The sequence below is a fragment of the Lepidothrix coronata genome, unplaced genomic scaffold (assembly GCF_001604755.1).
Source record: "Lepidothrix coronata isolate B3197 unplaced genomic scaffold, Lepidothrix_coronata-1.0 Scaffold8, whole genome shotgun sequence".
Lineage (NCBI taxonomy): Eukaryota > Metazoa > Chordata > Aves > Passeriformes > Pipridae > Lepidothrix > Lepidothrix coronata.
Window position 1 is genome coordinate 652373 of NW_016690188.1, and position 16090 is coordinate 668462.

At 47.8% G+C, this 16090-nt stretch overlaps 1 protein-coding gene across 2 annotated transcripts in view; it reads right to left on the reverse strand.

Annotated features, from left to right (window-relative positions):
* Nucleotides 1-16090, reverse strand: part of ADRB1 (adrenoceptor beta 1) — a 34237-nt gene that overhangs the window by 5724 nt on the left and 12423 nt on the right. The window contains exon 3 of one of the 2 annotated variants that reach the window (XM_017804034.1): nt 9725-10038. The exons of the other annotated variant lie outside the window; for it this stretch is intronic. Coding sequence (XP_017659523.1) covers nt 10019-10038 — 20 coding nt within the window. The 3' untranslated portion in view covers nt 9725-10018. Of the gene's footprint in view, nt 1-9724; nt 10039-16090 lie in introns of those variants that run through there. 2 annotated transcript variants of the gene reach the window in all.

Below are 16090 nucleotides of genomic sequence, written 5' to 3' on the forward strand. Positions count from 1 at the left end.
CAAGAGCCTGAAGCTAAGCTTCCTCAAATACTAGTTTTGGCTTTGGTGGTATTTGCAAGTAGCCATTTGGTGAACCAATTCCCCACCTGTTTTTAGGTGTCACACAGGCTGACATGGCACAGCTCTGTGTGCAGAGGGTTCTTGTGGCACACTAGTGTTAAGTGCTTGGTCCTGAAGGAAGCCAGTCTGATACTGGAGCTCTTGGGTGTTAAATATCTAACCAGTGTTAGCAGTTTGCTTCTCTGGCTGGCTGTGAACAAGGAAATCAGTGCTGCTATTTTTTCCTCCCTCTCTACTTTATTTTTAGGGTTTTCTTTAATAGCGAGCTCTGCTCAGGGTTTTGTTTTTGCGGTTGTTTTTAGGCTATTTTGCATTAAACCACAGTGGGTCTGTGCCAGATTTTGCAAAGATTTTTGCATGCATAAATGTAACTGTTGCAGTAGAAGAGTGCTACTGAACAAGTTGTTCTCATCTAAGGTGTCTAAATATGCTCTTTAATGTGTTTGTTGCTGTTCTGCTCCAGTGGATGCCCTATAGCCAGGAAATCCTCTGGCCCTCAGGTCTCACTGTGCTCTTGACCCTATGCAGCTGCCCACTGATCTTGGCAGGGCTGCTCAAATGCCTCAAGTGGAGCACCTTGCTCACTAACAGGCTGAATCCTATGAATGTCTAAGAGCTTCTTAAGATGGTTCTATTTTAAAATAATCCCATGTGTGTGTAATAAGGAAAAGCAGCAGAGGAAGCATGGAGAGAAGTCTGTGAGCTCTAACCAAAGTGCTGGTGTTCGACACAAGGTAGATGAGCACAGCCTAGCAAGCACTGCTGCTTCCTTTGAGGTGGTTGGTGAGTCCTTAAAAGCTGCCCTGGGCCATCCAAGCTGCAGGTCTTTGGGAACAGGTACTGCCTTTGGAGATAGATTGAAGCAGGGTGCAACTGCAGGGCAGTGTTTTCAAGCTGCGCTCTGCAGCCAGACAGAAGGCTGCACTGTGAAAGGGACTGGTTAAAAATACTCTAAAAATGATAGATCTGAAATTATTTTAACTCCAGTCAGTGCCTGGCACAGGGGAGAGGAAGAAGGTGAGAATCACTTATATCAACACTGTGGGTAAAAGGAGCATATGGCCAAGATAATGGCTGAAAAAACAAGCCTAGTGCTGGTCAGCTTAAACCTGTTTTGTGAGTCTCTAAATTCTCTGGAAACATTGGCAAGTACAAGAGGTTGAAAACCACCAAACTTTGGCTCCGAGTTCTGACCTGATCATGTTGTAAATGGCTTGTACTAATCAACTGCTCTGGCTTCACCTTAGTAATTAGATTATCAGAGCAATATTGATTAGTTGGACTCTAGAAAATATTTAAGGTCTTCAGACTTCTGGAGAAGGGATCTTCAGCCAAGAAGTGAAATGAGAAATCAGAACAAGGTGCTGTCAGCTTCTCAGGGACTTAACATCAGGAGTGACACAGGCTGATGGCAACCGGTCTGAAGATGCCCTTTCCCCGGTCCCTTCCCCTTGCCATGTGTTTGATCTGGTCCTAGGGCTCACTGAAACCAGTGGGGATGGCTGGAACAGGGAACAAGACTGTCCCACAGGTGGGGTTATTGTCCACTGCTGTTCACCTGCTCCCAAGCTGTTCAAGCAGCTTCCAATGCACTGCAGGTGACAGCTCAGCCTTTTGAGGCAAAGCAAGGAGTATTTGTTTTCCCTGGCAGTGCTGCCCTGTGACCTGCAGCGTGTCAGAGGTGGTTGCACAGCTCCCACATCCTCCATGCTGTGGAGACAGAGCCCCTTGAGAGAGGCAGACAGCTGGCAGTGAAACCCCTCCACAGCTCCAGGTAAAACGTCCTTCAGAATCCACAGCCCCTTGTTTTGCTTGGCTTTAATCAGACATTTCTGGGGTCTAGAAAGATTCAGCTGGAGCCAAGCAAGTGTTTTCCATCAGCAAGGATTGACAGAAGAAAGCCTCTGCTTCATAAACCATAAATCTGGTGAAGCAAGCAGCCATCAATCCCGGTACCCATGGCTCTGGACACTGCTTTGAAGCCTTTGTGGTCTTTCTTGGGCCATCCAACCCCAGTACCAAATGCTGGTAAGGAATGGCTACCACTCTGGCACTTCAAAAATGTAGGCACACCTCTAAACCACGACTCGACCAAACACAAATTGGATTTAATTACCTTCACTCCTCAGGCAGGGGAGGCCCTTGGAAAAGAGATGTGGCAGATTTGGCAGTAAGCCTGGAGCACAAGGCTCGCAGGTTACATTTTTTTGTTTACCTGTATTATGTCAAACTATTTCCTTCTCTCAGAATTTCCTTGCAGTCTACCAAGGCTGCTTGTTGATGGTGAGAGATCGGTCAACTACTTCAAAGTGATTTGATCTTGCTTGGGTTGGGGACAGAGCCCAGACCTTGGCTGGTAGTGGTCACCTTGTAATGTCAAAGCCACTGTGGTGTGTCTGTTTAGGCAACTGCAAGCCATGCTGATGCACGGGGTGGGTGAGCTCCCTCCAATCACACTGAAGAGAGCGGAATTTAGCTTTCCTTGTCTTTGGCGGTAGCTGAAACAATAGAAATGTCCCCAAAGGCCAGGGTATGCAAGCCAGCAGGGCTTCTCTAGAGACCAATAAATGGAGGAATTTACGTTTCATTAATTGTGTATCAGAGTAAACACTGGAAAAACACCAAACCAACCAACCAAAGCAGCGACTTTACCACTGACTGCTGGGGGAGGCTTCTGCCAAGAAAGCAGCCTTGGATCAGAGAGCAAGGAAGCAAAGCCCTTCCAAAGGGTGACTCAGAGCAGCCTCGCAGGCTCTTCCACTGACTCCCTGTCACCACCGTGCTGGATGGAGGCACGGAAGAGAAGCTCCTGTCTGGCCACAATCCTCTGTGTGCCTTGTGAGCCTGTCTCAGACACAGCTGCAGGGAGGTCAGCTGGGCTTCTGATCCCTCATGTCACAGAATCACAGAATCGTTTGCATTGGAATGGGCCTCAAAGATCATCTCATTCCAACGCCCCTACCTTGAGGACACCTTCCACTAAATCAGGTTGCCCGAAGCTCCATCCAGCCTGACCTTGAACACTTCCAGGGATGGAGCATCCACAGCTTCTCTGGATAAACTGTGCCTCACCACCCTCACAGCAAAGAATTTCTTCCTAATATCTAATAAAAACCTTCTGGCCACACTTCTTTAGATGCAGCCCAGAACACAGTTGGCTTTCTGGGCTGTCAGTACACATTTTCAGCTCATGTTGAGCATCTTGTCAACCAAGTCCTTCTCCTCAGGGCTTCTCTCAATCCATTCCCTGCCCAGCCTGTACTTGTGCTTGGGATTGTCCTGACACAGGTGCAGGACCTTGTACTTGGCCTTCATGAGGTTGGCACTGGTCCATCTCTGAAGTCTGTCCAGGTCCCTCTGGATGTCATCACTTCACTCCAGTGTGTTGATCACTCCACACAGCTTGGTGTCATCAGCAAACTTGCTGAGGGAGCAAGTCACTGATATGTCAAGCAACTCACCGAGCCTATGTCACCGATAAAGGTGTTAAACAGCATCAGTCCTGCCACCAACCCTGGAGGATGCCACTCATCACTGGTCTTCACTAGGGCATTGAGCTGTTGAGCACAACCCTTCCAGTGTCGCCATCCAACCAATTCCTTATCCTCCAAGTGGTACATCCATTAAATCCATGTCTCTCCAGATGAAAGACAAGGATGCTGCGTGGAACAGTGTCAAATGCTTTTTGCAATTGCAGACTATATTAAGATGGAAAATTCATATATTTTCTAACATGAGATAGTTCTTTTGTTTTTTCCATCTACTGGCCACCAGAGATCTGATAAATGCAACAGCACAGGGACCTTGAAGGAGCTGCTGTCCCCTTACCAACCTGCAGGTCATCAGCTAGGGCAAACATCTGAGTGGGGACTAAGTCAGTTGGAGCAGTCAAGGAGGGACTGGAAAAGGAGCCAGTCTTCTTTGGAGAGAGACCAAAGAAGACCTGTTAGCTGATGCCATGAAGGCAACCAGAAAACCCAGCTTGCAGTGTCAGGAAGGTAGATCAGACCCTGTGATAAGCCTTTTGCTTGTGGGACTTTCCTACTTGAATTGAGGGATTGGGCTGGTATGTGACACACTGAGGCTAGGCCTGAATGAAGACTTTATTTCATTAAAACATCGCGCTTACAAAAAAAAATATTCCTGGCTCAGTTTTGTTCCCTTGATGGGTTTTAGACATAGGCAAGCTCAGGCTGAGCACTATTAAAAACAGTTTCAGGAAAATGGGGTAGTTGGGTGAGCAAAAACACCAAGAAGTGGTGTGAGCGGCCCCTGCAAGTGCTGCCCCCTGCCCAGCACTGCTCAGCCTCTCTGGCTGCTCCTCCGGGGTCCTCAGGCTGGGGCAGCTGCCTGTTCCCAGAATTGGCTTAAAATCAATGTGCAGGGGAGAGGAAAAAAACTGGCTAGCTGGCAAAAGACTGAGAGATGGGGGGGGGGGGGAAATAACATCATGCCCAGTATATAAACCAGGGGGAGTTGGCTGGAAGCCACTGATCCCTGCTCGGGGGGGGGGGGGGGGGGGGAAATAAATGTTTTTTTTAAGAAGGCTGTCCTGGCACAAGAGCAAACCCCACTTGCTTTTGGAGTGTCATGGCCTCTCATCTCTTCCACAGAATGAACTCAGGGTGCTACAAGCCCAGACCTGGAGTGCAGCTGACAGCATGATTTTAACTTCAACTCTGAGGCATCCAAATATGCACTTCTGAGTGGCTATATATGAAAGAGAAACAGAAAAGTCTGGCTTTCTCTGGAAATGTGGCACAGAAATGGCTTGCACAATCGTATTTACTTTGGAGGTTCTTTTTTGGGAAGTGTTGCCTGTTCTGGGCTGTGAGTCAGCTCCCAACCCCATGAATTTTCCCTTCTCCTCTTTATTCTCAGTGCTCCTGTGGGTTGGCTGCCTGTGTGGGAGCCAGGGACCCCAGACCCTGCCAGACCTCACTGAACTTCGTGATTACTGACATCATGTTTCCACCAAGGAGCAGGACATGGCGATGCAGGGACCATCCCCTGGGCTCAGCCTTGTCCCTGGACAGAGACCACAGAAATAGCAATGTATGGGCAAGGGGAGAGGAAAGGAAGATGCATATTTTAACTTAAGACATTTATAGAATTTCTGATGGGTTTAAAGGAGAAAATGTGGGGGTTTTTTTGGGGGGTGATTCCTTTGGTTTTGTTTTACAAAAAGTACAGGCAAGAAATATATTTTGTAATATAAGAAAACACAATCCTCTACTGGCAAAGTATACATGTGTGATTTGACTGTCAGCTCTTACAAGAAAGGGCAAATTGTGTTATAACAGTACTGGGGATGAAAAAACATGAGGATTTGAATGAATTTGCCAAGAGCCCTGCACTACTGTTGTGGGAAGCTGGAGACACCTCGAAAGAAGAACTTCCAGGAGTAAGGAATGGCTCTGCTAAATAGCCCAGGGAAAAATACAGTCTTAAGCCCATTCTGTTGGGGAAGTGTGCATCCAGGAAAGGACAAGCAAAATGTGACAGTAGAGCTGTCCATAGAGCTGGCAATGGTGCAGGACAGAAACCTCTCAAAAGTACCCAGATATCCTTCACAGTTCCTTTGAAATCCCTTTACACAGCTGCTGACAAAGATCTGAAAATGTCTAGTGCCAAGCACATACATCTATCATGCTGGGTAATGTTGCATCATCATTTCTTGATGATCGTGTTTTCCTGTCCCTGTCCCTCTGTTGTCCCATGTGAAGGTTAGAGCAGAAGCACTTGGGGACCAGCAGCACTGGGCATTGCCTGTGCAGAACAAATTGTTCTTGATCTTTGCAGGCATCTTCTAGGCACTGCTATCATAAAGAAAACTTCAAAGATTTTGTGTAGTAGAATTACAGCTTTAATCCAAGATAAGTACTGATGTATGAAAATTAAAGGGGCAGAGTGTGTTTGCCAATTGTGACTGGGCAAGGAAAGAATTGCAAAACCAGTCCTTTTGGAGTTTGGGTTTGCAGAGGCAAGTGCAAGGTGCACAAAAGGGGAAGCAGAGTGTGCAGCTAGCAAGTGTACATGTCTGCAGAGATGCCCTAACTGCAATGCCAAGAAAATCAGACCTTCAGCCAAGAAAAACAACATTAAAATGATGCAATGACATAAGCTAAATGCTGGTCGTGGAATCTAAATTACACGCAGAACAATCAAGAAGGAAAACACCGACGACATTCGCTTGTGTAACAGGGGTGTTGACCTCACAGCTGGCAGGCAAGGAAGGGCACAAGTGCAGACACAAGTAAAACCAGTGATAGGAGGGGGACTTGACCTTACTGAAAGCATCAACCAGGCCTGTCCCTTAGGGGTGATACCGAAGTATCACAAGACTGCTCAGGTTTGTACATTTTAAAGTAGTCCATTTAAAATCTGCCACACTTAAAAACCTCACTAGGACAGACTCACCTGATGAGCAGAGCAAGGCAAGAAAGCTGCAGCTCAGCACCAGGACAACTGCCTCTTGCTCAAACAAAAAGCTGGATAAGGACATGCTTAGCATTTTTTTTAAAAAAAGAAGGAATACACTTCACCAAGGGCTTTGAGATCTCTGATCAGGAGGCATTCTACCTGTAAGATAAATACTGAGGGTTGCACTGCAGGTGGGAGACAGATGTGGGTTATGTTCTCTAGGTTTCTGCTCCATGTCTTGTATAGGCTGTGAAACTTTTGTGATGCCGGCACTACATATACTACCAATGCAGTCAGGTTATAGAACTAGACATGAGAAAATGCAAATGTAGATCCAAACAAAAATAAAAAACATCCTAACTCAGACCCAACACTGTATTGTGCTAAAAAGCAGTGAACAAAAATGTCTTGTTTGGGGTGTAAAAGGCATTTTATTCACCCAACACCCTTTATTAATGGGATGTGTTTCTAGAGTATCTACTGATGAGTAGCATTTATTATATGTGCTTCACAGCTTCATCTGTATTTTAGACTATAATATAAGCAACACAATACAACCCCTGATAAGTGGGAGAGAGGAAATGCATGCACAATACAAGATGTTCCCATCAAAAACTCATCTCCTCTTAGTGCACAGAGGACCTACAGGACACGGTCAGTGTTGCTCAAATACAAACATACTATTCAACAAGCACCCCCTCAAATCGGAAAGGAGAGATCATCTGGTGCCTTTAAACACAACCTTCAGTTATCATGTCCTCAGAAACACTTGGATGATCCCAGCCTTGTCTTCAGACTGGGTTGGTGGGATGAGCTGCAGGCTCATTTCAGGCCATTTGTGGTGGACCCAGGCAGCAACTGAGGAGGGAGGCTCTTGCAAAGAGCTTTCAGTGGGAGCCTGCAAGCAGGCTCAGACCCACAGACAAATCACTTCACACCCTGCCCTCCCCTCCTCTTGCCCCTAAAATGCCTCTTTACTGGCAGCTTTGAGACCTACAGGCGAGAAAGGAGAGGCAGCACCCAAGGTCATCAGGCTACAGAGAGTACCCAAGAACAAAAGATTAATTTTAATGTCCTGGCTTCAAGCAACCTCGGCCAATAGCTTCAGGAAGTCTTCATCATTTATGCGGAGGAGGAAGCACCTGGAAATCACAGAATTAATTTGATCTGAAGAGACTGTGCTCTGGAAAAACACATGGGTCAGGCCCCATTACTCAAGATTGCAGGGGCAGGGACGGGACAAGCCATGAGTGGTGAGCAAGTGTGAGTGTGCTGGATGCCAATCAATGGCATTGGCTCAACCATGTGTTTCCTCAAGCCAAAGTCCCAGCTCAGCTTGGCACCGGGCTGTGCATGCTCTGGCTGGCCAGGCTGGCATTGAGCAGGGAGCCGTCCCCTCCCCACAGCCCTGCCCTGAGAGGAGGGGTGACCAAGTACCAAAGTAGGTCAGGGAAGGAGGTTTGATTTCCTGTTGCAAACTGGGAGAACATTGCAGGCCACACAGCCTTGCTGTCGGCAGGGTCGAATGCAGACACGTTCCCCCCAGCCCTTGTTTTGGCACCACACTGTGCCCGAGCAGTGCCACATTCCTACATGGACTCACCTCAGCTCCATGGCCAAATGCTGCACATGCAATGCAGTTAAACAAACTCCAGCACAAAGCTAAACATTATCACCCTTGTGCTCTGAGTGAGTACAAATAGGCTGTGCATTAAATCACACAAACAGGCTGAGAGGCTTCTAACACTGTTTGGGTCATGACCTGTCAGGCGGTTGTAACTCAGTTGTACTTCCTAGCTTTCCCTTTCCTTGTGTGAGAGGCTGCCTTAGTCCATAGATGCCAGGGAGAAGTGGTGTTGTTGCAAGTTTGAGATGCGTCAGATAAAGGAAACGTGACAAAAATTCCTCAGTTTATCCACCAAGCCCATTTCACCTGGCAAAATTTGAAGTGCCACCTCTGCACTGCTGTGGGCAGGGGAGGGAGAACCAGAGCTTTTCACTATCAGGTGGAAGGACATCCAGACCAGGGCTGAGGCCACCCTTTCTCCCCTCACCCCAAGCTGTGGTCCCACAAGCATTCAGCACATTGCACCCAGATAATATGTGGTGATGGGGGCTCAGAGAAGGGTAGTGCCAAGATGCTCAAGTGTCTTCTCCCATTTGGCACAGTTCAGAGCATGCTGCAGGGTCAGCAAAGGGGGTCAGCAAGCACAGGGAGCCTCTCAAGCTTCTCTAACCTGAGGAACTGCTTTTCTCTCAAAGCAGAAGCATTTTGTAAAATGCAACCACTACTTGAAGTGACCTCACAGGCATTTTCAGTAAGTGGTCATCTTAAGTCCTGAAGTAGTTGGACAGTTATTGGAACAAATGTATGATAAAAGCCTTTCCACCCCCATCCCTCCCACCCCTACTTTATATCCCATGATTTCTTCCTTGTTTGAAATGATTCAGCAATAGACTCTCCGATAGTCTCTATCTGGTTAAAAATAGTTACTTGCCTCATATGGCTTTAGCATGGTACTGTCAACTGTAAAATGTTCCACCTTCCAAAAAAGTAGAGTGAAAAATGAAAGTGAGCTTTCACACATCATTACTCTCTGCAGTGAGACCTCCAGAGCTCATTCCAAACCCATCAAAGGAGGAGAGGCGGGCTGGGAGGGCGGGCAAGCAAGATGCTCCTGTTGCTGCCCAGTGCCCTGCAGGTCCTTGTGAAGCTTTGCCCCCTACACAAAAGTGACCAGGCTGATGGTTTGCTCATTTCCCAAAACAAAATGCTAGATTATTTCCAAGAGACATTTATTTGTTGGATTTCTGGAATGTTAGAAGAGTTTAGTCATGGAAGCTGGATGTCTCCTGATGTCAGCTATGGGAATACACTCCAGCAGGGAACCAGTATAGCCCAGTTAGCTGAGTCACACTCCAATCACCCCATAGCACTGGGGCAAGAGGGCATGAGAGCCCAAAATCCCATCAGCCATCTCACAGCTCTTGTCCTCTGTAGGTATGGGGATCAGTGATGGGCTTGCACAGTGTGACTGGCTATCCTGGACTGAATGTGCTTTGGTAGAAAAAAAGGGTAATTTGATGGCAATAGTGGACAAATGGCGCAGGTGGGTTATTTCACTTGGCTCTCTGTATCACTTGAATTTGTTTGCATTCAGGGCCAGCTGCTGGAGGGTGTGTGGTGGGACCCTTCTGCCACAGAGGTGTCACAGGGAGGTGGTACTGAGGCACTGCAGGGTGATAAATGGAAAGTGCATCAGGTTCAGCCTATGAGGGGACAGATGGCACCTCTGCAGTGCCCACAGCCAGCTCCTGATGTTCCCACCCAGGGAGGGAAGCTGCAGTCTGCCCCAGGGCCCCAGGTCAGAGAGAAAGGTTTGCAGCCAGCAGCTGGAGCGTTCATCAGGGCTTCCTCTGTTGCTGAGCAGCAAACAGGGTTGGTGATATCCACCAGCTCCCAGTGCTGAAGAACTTCAGAAAAGCCAGGGAGATGCAGAAGTATCCATTGGTTTTCACCGCACACCTCACAGCATCAGAAGCTGACTCTAGAGGCTGTATGACAAATTGCTGGTTAATACCCACATTAATTCATTTTTTCCCTCAGAGTTGCATTTGCTGTGCATGCTGAGCCATCCTCTGCTCATTTCCTCAAGGTGATATGCTAAATCCTGCTCCCTGGACCATGGCAATCAGCTATTGCTGGAATACAATCAAGCTGCAGATGGCAGCTGAGGGAATCACAGGGATTCTGCATTGCTCAGCACCATGGTCAAATCCTGACCAGCATCACTGGGGCAGGATTTGACCACAGAGCCAGACATGAGCAAGCCTGCTGCCTGCCCGTGGGGTGTTCTCAGTGCCCACCTCTGTCCTGGGCAGCACTCTTGGGTGCTGCTGCTGTATTTGTGAGGTCCTGAAATACCTGTCACACTGCCGTATCACCTCATATTGACCACACCATAGTAAACATTTTCTCTGGGTCCCTCTTGACAAGACAAGGGATGAGTCTAGAAATTACTTCTACAGAAAGTGAGTGTTTTGAAGAAGTGCAGGAAGGGATTGAGCTTCCCAGTTTTGGATGCCTACTTGAATACCAGACCCCAGCTGTTTTTATGGGAAGGGACATTTTCACATTCCAACAATTTTAATGCACTCCAGGCCTTATGCAATTTTTCTTTCCATTTACAATATTAGGTATTTTATATGATAAATCTGAAGTGTGGCTTTTGTGCATGAATGATACAGTTTCCATAATATTTTTTCATATGCAGAGACATTTTGTTTTGATCTCATGGGGCATGAGTCAACTCCTATTTGAAGCCACTGGACTCCTTCCAGTGACCTTCCCAGAGCCTGGCTAGCTGGGAAGATGAAGTCTGATGTGCTGTAGGTGCAAGCTATCATGACCTGCCGAGACTCAGGGCAGCTCAGTAGAGCAGCTCAATCATAGAAAGGCTACATCAGGAAACTAGCTGAGAGCATCCAGCGTGCCTGGTGCAAAAACAGTGTCTGCCCCAGAAATGCACGTGCTGTAGCACCATGAGACTCCCAAACAAGTTGGCAGCAGTGCATGTTCAGCCCTGCAAGATCCACAGTCTGCCCATCCAACACATGTGCCATTTCCTTTAATCTCAAGGCTGCAAGAGTCAGGGGGAGTTACGGAACTTATTTGGTCAAGCTCCTTGAGTGGGATGAACAACACCCTGGGTTTCCTGGATTACCCAGGCCAGGCCTTCCACTCTCACAGAAGCAGCAGCCCTGTGGACCCAAACACCCCTAAGCATGCAAGGGTGTTTCCCATGAAGACCTTCAAGACTCCCCATGTGAGTGTGGGATCCCACATAAATTCAGGCATGTGCCCACCCAATATGCATGAATTTTATCCCCCCTTCTTAATGACTGTAAGAAGAGCTGTTTCTTTTTTTAGTAGGAGCAAGTTCCAAGGGAGAAATGTCTGCTTTGGTTCCCCAATTCAGCAAAATTCTGGCAATTCGCCTCAGCTCAGAAAGGTGCCTCTGTTCTGCGAGGCCAGTGAGGAAGAGAAACACTCACGCTCTGGAAGACTCAAAATGAGCAAGAAACAGGTGAAGTGCCCAAAGCTACCGACTGAGCATCCTCCCTGTCTACTTGGCTTGCATGTCAAGAGCTCTGTTAGTGACAAAGGGCTGGCCAGAGGTGTTTGTGTCATGATCCTCAGCACACAGCGTTCCTGCCATCATTAAATGGGACTGTGGAGACGTTCAGAGCAGGAGTCACTAAGGAGGGCCCAGCAGGTGGTAGCCTCTGCCTGCCTCTGCTGCCAGCTCTGGCAGTGACCTGGGGCTGCTCCACAGGACTGGGGCTGCTCTGCAGTGTCCTCCACCATTGGCCCTGCTGAGGAAACCTCATGTGATTTGGAAATTAAGCAAAGTATTTTGTGTTTATGAAACAGCTCCTAAGAGTTTGAAAAAGGGACTAGTGGTGTTTACACACAAGCTGGACAGACTCTAACACGGTGCATGCTCTGTTGTGTCAACTCCTGCACCTGCATAAGATATTTTACAAAATCCCCTTGAAATGAAGGAGCCAAACAACTGGGTCTAATCAGCCCTGCCTGTGCTCTCCCTGGAGCCGCACAACATTTCTGCTAACGGAGCTGCGGGATGTTATGGAAAATCTGCTCTCCAAAGAGCCTTTGTTCATGTCTGAAGTTAAGGCTGGTCAAAAGCAGGGAGTGGAGCTGTGGGGGAGCTGGTGCTGGAGCAACCCCGATGCAGAGCCCTGCTCCTGGGGCTTATGGAGTGCTCCCTAGGAATAGGGGAGACTTTGGAGGGAGCCCAAACAGCGGGACAGGGAGAGCAGCAGCTCAGCTAACAAACACCACCTTTATCCCCTCTCAGGCAAGGAGGAGACTTGTCCAAAGAAGAATAAAGTTGAAGCACATTTTCTTGTGCTTTCCCAAACTACCAGAATTACCAAATGTGCTTTTCATTGTGTTTTTTTTGTTACCTATGCCAGAAAGTTTTTGGACCCCTTCTCTAGCAACACAGATTCTCCTCTTTTTTGTACCATTTGCAGAAGGTCCTGTCTGGCCCGTGTTTGCTCATAGAGTGACACCAGGATTCAGTCCACAAAAGGTTGTTGACCTGGGAAGAGAGCTTCTAGAATTCAAGGGCTGGGCAATTTCTTGGAAATTGCCTTATCAGCACAGCTACAAGCTGGAGCTTTAACAGCTCTCCCCGAGCTGCATGTCCCTAGTTCCTATTCCTGCAGTTTGCTATATATGCTGTACACATATGTTTATTTCGTAGTTTGTTATTTTGGGCCGAGATTGCCACAAAACCACGAAGCCAAGATCAGTTGCTTTTCTGTTACTGAAATTAGGTATCAGGGAATGCCCAAAGCAAGCCAGTAACGGGGAGCAGGCGCCTGTGCACAAGACTGTGTAAAGGCTGATGCCAAGAACCTCACATGCCCTCCTTTGCTGGTGGAGAAGGGAATCAGCAGGGGGGGTCAGGGGTTGTTATCAGCAAAGCAAAAGGCAGTAAATCAGGAGCAGAGAGGTGCTGGGTTTGCACAGCAAGGAGAGTCACCGTGGTGCAGGCTGGGTTCTAAGAGCAGTGAAAGTGGGCTGAGTGGGAATGGATGAGTGCAGCACTTCATGGATTTAAACCAAAACCTTACAGTGCATTTAAGCCTCCTGGAGGCACAAGCCTGCGCTTACACAGGGATTTGCTCTGAACTTTCACAGGGTCAGGATGGGCTGGTTCACTATGAATCCCGAGGGTGTTTGCAGTGCCTCAGACCTTCCCAGGCAAAGAAGATCTGGCAGCCCAGACAGATCTGCCACCTCTTGTCATCCCCCAGCTCCTCTGCCAGTGGCTTTGCCCAGCTCATGTTTTGGGACAATGCACGGCTGGGCAGCCTCCATCCTACCCACATCTGGGGAGCTGGGGAATGCATCTTCTCGGGAGAGCTGTAGGGAGCAAGGACTTTGCATCTGGGATTCAGCCCTCATCCCCAAGGGACATGATGCAGATCTGAGCAAGGACCTGAGGAGTGGCCAGCAAAGCCCCTTGGCTCACCTGCTCACCCACTGCCCTCACCAGGACAGGCTGCTGAGCGAAGCCAGTGACTGCCTTGGAAACAAATGTCCACAGAGCCACGGGCACACAGCACCAGCAACTTCACATTCTGAACCGCTGCTATGATAATCCTGTTTGCTCAGTCTTAGTGACCGAAGAGAACCATAACCAAGGAAAACAGCAGGATTATCCTCCAGCACCTGTTCCCACTGAAAGGATTATCATAGTTGGCTGCATCAATGATGTCCTCTAGGTATCACCAGAAAGCAGCCTGAGGGACATGGCAGCCCACCAGAAGACCTCTCTTCCCTTCTGCATGCCCCTTTCCTGGGTATTTTCTGGAAGCTCCTGACAGACAAAGGCCAGTCCATGTGGATACAAGTATCAGTGCTTTCATGCCTGCAGCATACAGGCTTGCTCTCCAAATAGCATCATCTCCTGTTTGACTGTCTAACGGGGAGGTGGCGTGAGAAGTATAGGTTGTAAACTGCAGGGCTCAGAAGGCAGACAGCAACTTTAAAGCACTTTAAAACAAGCTGTTTTTCCTGCTCAACATTCCCTGTGCTTTTGTGTTCAAGAGCAGGATCGGACCCACTCACCTCACAACATGGAAGGGCTCTGTTGTGCTGCATTTACATCTACAATACAATGCTAACTGATTTAAGAGCTGTTTTACTGAAGAATGAAAATGCTTGATTGCAGAAAAATCTTGGAGTGTCCCTTAATAGTCCAGAGAGGTGCTGCAACTGCCCCAAGGCCTTTGTGACATGAGCTGATGCCTCTCTCCATCAGTTTTTTCAAGAACATCCTTCCATCCCTTAAGCAGGGGCCTTGGAAAACAAATTACTGCAAACACAGATTTTTTTTCTATAATGGAATGTAACATTAAAGTAAACACTGGAACATGGAGACAAACAAAGCAAAAAAAAAAATCAGGGAAATAATCCTTAGCTTCTAATGATTTTTGCAAAACATTGCTGAAATTAGGTTTTATTGGAACAAAAATGTATTTATCATATCTGTCAACACTGGAAAATTATGGTTAAATTACAAGTTTATTTTAAACTCTGACGATGATCCAGAAGTGATATGCTATTTATAAATAGCTTATCATACACCACAGTATAAAAAGTACATTGATCTTCTTGTTATTGAGTCAAATTCATTGTTATATATGAGATGGGAATTAGCTTTACCCCTCTGACTATAAAACAGAGAAAAAAATTAAAACCACAGGGAGGATAGCAGTAACACCCCACTCATCAGAGTCTCCTGTGAAAAGGACCATAGGAAAATGGGCCCATTGGAAAAGGCCACCCTGATTACAAAGCTTGTCTAGATCTGCGCTGAGACCAAGTGGTACCAAGCAGCAGAGATCTCTGAACCCCACCGTGGTGCACATGATCTCAACCTCTGACCTTCATGAAAGCTGTTCTCAAGCCCTGAGCCAGCCAGGCCCCTCTTTTAAATCAGTTACACTGTGGATGGGTGACTCTTTCCAAAGTCTTCTCCCTGTTGTTTTTGGCCACAGCTTTGACAGGACAGCAGGACTGCAGAAAACTTCTTGTGCCAGCTCAGCTTCAAAGCAAGGAATGTCTTGTGGCCCTGATACCAAGTACAATGCACTGCAGAGACTTCTGCAACAAGGCTGAGTAACACATGGTATAAACTGGGCATTAAGTCTCACCATGCAGCTATTTTACCTGGGCAGGAACCTCCACAGGGCTGATGATGCTGGTGCCCGTCTGTGTGCTTGCTATGCTCCTGGTGCTTCCCAGCAGCTCAGGGACCATGCTCATTTACCAGGGTAGAGCCTACCTGGGTTTTTAGGGGTGCTAACTGAGATCTCTGGCAGCCTGACGGCAGCAGTGAGGATGCCCCTGCCAGAGGGGACCAGTGGCTGCCAGGTGTAAGGGGATCAGAAATATTGTCCTTGGATATTTCAGTCTTTGAACCTCAGATGGAGGACTTTATCCAAGCTTCATTAATATCCCATTAAAAAAGACAAACATTCTCCATTGTTAGGGCCAAGCTGAGTCAGTGTGCTCTGCTCTGGTGATGGTTATGGCCATAGCCCAGGCTATGTACGTGTGTGGGGGATAGAGATGATGGGCTGTGATACAGCAGCACCAACGCAGCCCATCACGAAGCTGGCTGGCTGTGGAGCATGCAGCAGCCCAGGCCTGCAGGCAGTGCAGAGGTCATCACTGAAGTGGCAGGGAGCCAAGGAGGTGACTGTGGATAATGGTGGAGAGCTGCCTGGAGAGGGGAGATGGGAAGCTGGTGGTCAGAGCTGAGCTTGCGGGAGGCTCCAAGCAGCAGCAGCCAGGAGCTGAACGGTGACATGGGGAGATAAGGCTCTTGATGGATAGACCGCAGAAGGTTTGGAGGCTTTTGTTCTGCTTGGATAAGGAGTCAAATATTCACATAGATAAGTTTCAGAAATGCATCTGATCTGAAGTCTTTTTTGTGTAGGGCTGAAAATAGAACAAGAGAATTCCTCTGTGGCTTTCCTGGTTCCTGGGTTTTCCTTCACCAGC